The 6,426-nt window shown below is 50.5% G+C and overlaps 1 protein-coding gene across 1 annotated transcript; it reads right to left on the bottom strand.

The window, feature by feature from the left end:
* Positions 1–317: 317 nt before the first annotated feature.
* LOC129694090 (G-protein coupled receptor 151-like) lies at positions 318–2,748 on the bottom strand. Its single transcript, XM_055630816.1, has one exon. The coding sequence runs from the start codon at positions 1,748–1,750 to the stop codon at positions 560–562; it is 1,191 nt and encodes a 396-aa protein (XP_055486791.1). The 5' UTR covers positions 1,751–2,748; the 3' UTR covers positions 318–559.
* Between the last annotated feature and the right edge of the window lie 3,678 nt (positions 2,749–6,426).

The following is a 6,426-nucleotide window of genomic DNA, read 5'->3' as shown; positions in this document are numbered from 1 at the left end:
GTGAAGGGGGTGGGGTGTGTGTGTGGGGAGGGGTGGGGTATGTGAAGGTGGTTGGGGTGTGTGGGGAGGGGGGGGGGGGGGGAAGGGGGCTGGGGTGGGTGTGTGGGGGTATGAAGGGGGTTGGGGTGTGTGGGGTGTGAAGGGGGTTGGGGTGTGTGGGGTGTGAAGGGGGTTGGGGTGTGTGGGGTGTGAAGGGTTGGGGTGTGTGGGGGGGGGTGTGGGGGAGGGGCTGTGAAGGGGGGTGGGGGTGTGGGGGGGGGGTGGGGTGTGTGAAGGGGGGGTGTGGGGGGGGGGGGGGGGGGGGCGGGGGACTTGGCCCGGTTCCAAACATGTAGGCGGGTTTTTTTCCGCTAGATCTGCGCCAATTTGGAAATTGACAACTCTTACGAACGCTTAGCAACACATACAGACAATCGGTGGCGGTGATGAAACAATTAAAAAAAAAGACTTTCCCCCTGCCTCTAGCAGCTCTTGGGGGTAGATTTGAGAGAGGGCAAACTAAAAGGATAAATCAAAAAGCCGGCCAGTGTTTGTAGTCCAGCATTTGGGATCACCGCTTCTACGCCTGCTCTTGGCTTTCCCAGGGTATGGGGTCGTTGTTGTCCACGGGCGCTGCGCTCTTCCTGTGTTGCCAAAAGTGCTGGACATCGGGCGGGACGCTCTGGCCCAGGTCGCGGCAGATGGCCACGTCTTGGCGGGCGGAGATGGTGGGCAGGGCGCAGAGGGAGCTGGCGGCTCCAGCGTGTGGAGGGGCGGCGGAACAGACCTTCTCGCCGAAGGTGGAGGTCCCACCCTGGCCGCCCGCCCTCCTCCGTGTGGCCACCGCCCAGGCGCTCCTCGCCCCGTCCTTGAAGTCCTGCGAGGCGGCCAGCAAGACCAGCGGGTTGACCGCGCAGTTGGCCAGGGTGAGGAGTTGAGCCGCCACCAGCAAGGCGACCGGAGGGGCGGCGCCGCTCGCCCCGCGGTACCTGCTCCAAGTCCACGCCACCCACTCGGGCAGCCTCATCAGGGCGAACGCCCCGCTCAAAGCCAACAGCATGGCCGTCACCCTCCTGAGCTCGTACCTGCGGCTCGGGGTCCTGTTCGTGTTGCCCGCGGGCTCGTTCTTCAGCAGGGCTTTGAGCAGGCAAGCCAGGGCGAAGCCGAGGGGGGTGATGTAGACGACCAGCGGGTAAGCCACGCCGAACACCCTCATGAAGTGCCAGGCGTGAGCCGGGATCTCCAGCACGCAGGCGGTATGGTCCTCACGCCTCCTGAGGTCGGCGAACAGCCAGTGTGGGACAGGCAGGAGGACGGACAGCGACCAGATGGAGCAGGTGACGGCGATCAGGCGCCGGCACTTGAAGTGGATGTAGTTCTTGGGCTCGGCGACGTGCTGGTAGCGAGCGTGCCCCACCGCGGCCAGGGTGAAACTTTTCGCCGACAGGCAAGCCTGGAAGAAGTAGTCGGAAGTCTTGCAGAGGAACCAGCCGAGGGGCCAGCTGGGTCTGGAGTAGACGGCGGCTCTGAGAGGCGCGCAAAAGAGTAGGATCAGGAGGTCGGTGGCACTCAGTAGGACGACGAGGCCGTTGGCCACCGAGCTCTTGGCTTGCCTGAAGTCGTACAGGAGGACGGCCACCACCATGGTGTTGCCAGCCAAGCCCACCAGGCAGATGACTCCAAGCACCACGGGCAGGGCGACTTTCATCTCCGCGTCTTCCATCACCTGAAACCCGCCGGCGTATTGCAACAGGTCGCTGGAGCTGTTCATGTTCGTGGTGCTGAAATCCAACGCGGAGAGCTGTCCTCTGGAGCGGTGCTGAAATGTAGCGCTTGGCTGGGCTGGAAAATAAAGGACCACAGATGGGATTTTTTTTGTGTTTTGCTGAGGGTTTTTTTTGGGGGGGGGGGCAAAGAAAAAAATATATATATATTAACACGTCAAAGCGAGCACGTCGCCCAGAAGCTCTCAACCCGGTGCCCGCAAGAGCGGTTTCTAACTAATTCACCCCGACGCCGTCACGCTGGCGGACCCCAGCGCTGCGAATGGCAGAAGGATTTTGTTTTAACTCATTGCTCTCCGTGCGTTCGGGTTGAAAGGCACTGGTCTCGTCTGGCAGGCTGCAGCCAGCCCACTTACGCGTCAATACGCGGCTGTTGAATTCTCTGCCCCAGAGGGCGGTGGAGGCAGGTTCTCTGGATACTTTCAAGAGAGAGCTAGATAGGGATCTTAAAAATAGCGGAGTCCGGGGATATGGAGAGAAGGCAGGAACGGGGTACTGATTGTGGATGATCAGCCATGATCACGTTGAATGGCGGTGCTGGCTCGAAGGGCCGAATGGCCTGCTCCTGTACCTATTGTCTATTGTCTATAATTTTCCAGCATTATCTGTCACACGTTTGAGAGGTGTGTAGGAAGGAACTGCAGATCCTGGTTTGCACCGAAGATAGACACAAAATGCTGGAGTAACTCAGCGGGACAGGCAGCATCTCTGGAGGGAAGGAATGGGTGATGTTACGGGTTGAGTCCCTTCTTCAGACTACTTATAACCATATGACCTTATGACACGAAGCAGATAGTTTTATTTTTGTATTGCAGCGAGTTATTTGTTCATAGAATTTGCAGAATTTGGCCATTCGGCCCATTCAATCATGGCTGTTCTATCTCTCCCTCCTAACCCAATTCTCCTGCTTTCTCCCCATAACCCCTGACATATGTACCAATCAAGAATGTGTTAATCCTCGCCTTAAAAATATCAATTGACCAATTCATAACGAGTTGGTCTCCATTCGTCGTTTTTTTTTTAATCATATGGTGCAACACAATTGTAAAAAATAACTGTTTCAGGACTGGACGAGGGTTGGTCAAGATTATAAATAATGATCTCCTTTTCTTTTTTATTTTATTTTCTTTTCTCTATTTTCTCTCTCAACTTTCTTCATTTACTCGTTTTCTTTTTTCACACACTATATATTTCACATCTTTCTATCCTTCACTATCTAACTTCTTTTTCTTATTCTAATCTTTTTTCAATGTAACAAAAAAAAAAAAGAAGTTGTACATAAAATGTATTATGAAAATATATATTAGGCACTTTGGTGCCATATGACTGTACTTACTTCTAATAAAATAAAATAATAAAAAAAATAAAAAATCCATTGACTTGGCCTCCACAGCCGTCTGTGGCAAGAATTCCACAGATTCATCACCCTCTGACTAAATAAATTCATTCTCATCTACTTCCTAAAGGAACTCCCTTTAATTCTAAGGCTATCAGTTCTGGTCCTAGGCTCTCCTACTAGTGGAAAGTACGGGGTCAGGGGATAGGGGGAGAAGGCAGGAGAATTGGGTTAGGGGGAAGATATAGATCGGCATTGGTTGAATGGCGGAGTAAACTTGATGGGCCGAATGGCCTAATCCCACTACTATCACGTGAGTTTTTGAGATGCCACAGCACTTTCTGAAGTTCATTCTCTCATTCAGTAGTGAATGGGGCTAAATTGTACCACAACAAATCCTGGGACAACTAGTCTCCTTTATTTAGTCAGCTCGATTGCTGCTTGTTGAGAGAGAAATATTTGTCATCACCATGCTGGGTTCTTATACAGTATGATTGGTGTAGAAAGGAACTGCAGATGCTGGTATATGCTGAAGATAGACACAATGTCCCCTAATTTGAGGAAGGACATTCTTGCTATTGAGAGAGTGCAGCGTAGGTTTACAAGGTTAATTCCCGGGATGGTGGGACTGTCATATGCTGAGAGAATGGAGCAGCTGGGCTTGTATACTCTGGAGTTTAGAAGGATAAGAGGGCATCTCATTGAAACTTATAAGATTGTTAAGGGCTTGGACACGCTAGAGGCAGGAAACATGTTCCCGATGTTGGGGGAGTCCAGAACCAGGGGCCACAGTTTAAGAATAAGGAGTAAGCCATTTAGAATGGAGATGAGGAAACACTTTTTCTCACAGAGAATGGTGAGTCTGTGGAATTCTCTGCCTCAGAGTGCGGTGGAGGCAGGTTCTCTGGATGCTTTCAAGAGAGAGCAATATAAGGCTCTTAATAATAGTGGAGTCAGGGGATATGGGGCGAAGGCAGGAACGGGGTACTGATTGGGGGTGATCAGTCATGATCACATTGAATGGCGGTGCTGGCTCGAAGGGCCAAATGGCCTACTCCTGCACATATTGTCTATTGTTTAATGTGCTGGAGTAACTCAGCGGGTCACTCAGCATCTCAGCAGCTCTCCCCCACCCTACAGGCCGCAGCCCACCGCGTAATGAGGACAAGTGGTAAGCTCAGAGATACAGCATGGAAACAGGCCCTTCGGCCCACTGAATATGCGCTGATCAGTGATCCATGCACACTTTAACTCAGAATTAAAGAGCGCTCTTTAAAAGAGGTGAGGGGAAACTTCTTTACTCAGAGTGCAGTTAATTGTTGGAACACATTGCACAGAAGGCTGTGGAGGCCAAGTCAGTGTATATTTATAAGGCAGAGATAGGATAATCAGTTATTGATAAGAGCGGGTGTCAAGGGCTATGGGGAGAAGGCATGAAAATGGGATTAGGAGGCAGAGATCAGCCATGATTGAATGGCGGAGTAGACTCGATGGGCCGAATGGCCTAATTCCAACTCCTATAACTTGTGAACCTGTGAACTAGCACTATCCTACACACACTAGGTTAAATATGCAATTATACCAAGCCAATTAAACTACAAACCTGTACGTCTTTGGAGAGTGGGAGAGAACTGGAGCACTCGGAGAAAACCCACGCTGGTCTCGGGGAGAACGTATAAGATCCGTGCGAACAGCACCCGTAGACAGGATCGAACCCGGGACTCTGGCGCTGCGAGGCAGCAACTCTACCGCTGCACCAACATGCCACCAGTGCCCTTTCAAATAGGTTTGTAAGTTAATTGACGTAGTATACCCTGGGTGTCCTTGTACACCGGTCACTGAAAGTTGGTGTGCAGGTACAGCAGGCAGTGAAGAAAGCTAATGGAATGCTGGCCTTCATAACAAGAGGATTTCAGTATAGGAGTAGAGAGGTTCTTCTGCAGTTGTATAGGGCTCTGGTGAGACCTACACATCTGGAGTATTGTGTACAGTTTTGGTCTCCTAATTTGAGGAAGGACGTCCTTGTGATTGAGGCAGTGCAAAGTAGGTTCACGAGATTGATCCCTGGGATGGCGGGACTGTCATATGAGGAAAGATTGAAAAGACTAGGCTTGTATTCACTGGAGTTTAGAAGGATGAGGGGATTTCTTAGAGAAACATATAAAATTATAAAAGGACTGTACAAGCTAGATGCAGGAAAAATGTTCCCAATGTTGGGCGAGTCCAGAACCAGGGGCCACAGTCTTAGAATAAAGGGGTGGCCATTTGAGACTGAGGTGAGAAAAAACGTTTTCACCCAGAGAGTTGTGAATTTGTGGAATTCCCTGCCACAGGATTTAAGAGAGAGTTAGAGCTCTAGGGGCTAGTGGACTCAAGGGATATGGGGAGAAGACAGGCACGGGTTATTGATAGGGGACGATCAGCCATGATCACAATGAATGGCGGTGCTGGCTCGAAGGGCCGAATGGCCTCCTCCTGCACCTATTGTCTATTGTCTATAATAAATTGTGTAGGATAATGCTAACGTGCGGGGATGACTGGGAGGCATGGACTCGATGGGCTGAAGGGCCTACTTCCACTCTGTATCTCTATACAAAAATCTAACCTAAAACTAGTTGCCCTGGACAGGGTTAACAAAGTTAGCCCCATCTAATGAATCCCTTAACACTCTGGTACTCCCAGTCAATATTAGCAAAGTTTAAATCGCCTATGAGTACAAACCTATTATTCATGCACCTCTCTGCAATTAACCTACATATTTCTCCTCCATCTCACAGTGATTATTGGAGGATCAATGGGACAATTAATGTTCCCTTTCTTATTTCTAAGTTGTAATTGTAAAATTGATAAGGCATGCATTCAGGTCAAAAACAAATCAGAGCGAATTTCCAGTTTAGTTGAGTTTAGTTCATCGTCGCATGTTCCCGAGGTACAGTGACTGGCCTTTATGTTGCGTGTTATTCAGTCAGCAGAAAGACTGCATGGTTTAGTTTGGAGATACAGTGAGGAAACAGGCCCTTCGGCCCAACAAGTCCGCGCCGACCAGCGATCTCCCCGGACAGTAACATTATGGACGATTTACAATTCACTAAAGGACCTGTCCAACAACCATGCGACTGCATGCGGCAAGCATGACCATACCGGAAATCTTCCATAGAAACATAGAAGCACCTATTTTCTATGTTTCTATGTTTCTATGGAAGTGGGGGCGGCGCGGAGGTCGAGTGATCCCGTACGAGTTGACGTGAAGTTCGAGCGAAGACCGCGGGAAGTTCGTGCGTGACGTACGGCATCGAGACGCTGCACACGCCCATCGAGGCGGTGCAT

This window comes from Leucoraja erinacea, unplaced genomic scaffold (genome assembly GCF_028641065.1).
Source record: "Leucoraja erinacea ecotype New England unplaced genomic scaffold, Leri_hhj_1 Leri_53S, whole genome shotgun sequence".
Taxonomy (NCBI): domain Eukaryota; kingdom Metazoa; phylum Chordata; class Chondrichthyes; order Rajiformes; family Rajidae; genus Leucoraja; species Leucoraja erinaceus.
This window is presented reverse-complemented; position numbering and strand designations above follow the sequence as displayed.

Excerpts from the sequence above, each read along its gene's own strand:
- LOC129694090 (XM_055630816.1), bottom strand. The coding sequence starts at position 1,750 with ATGAACAGCTCCAGCGACCTGTTGCAATACGCCGGCGGGTTTCAGGTG.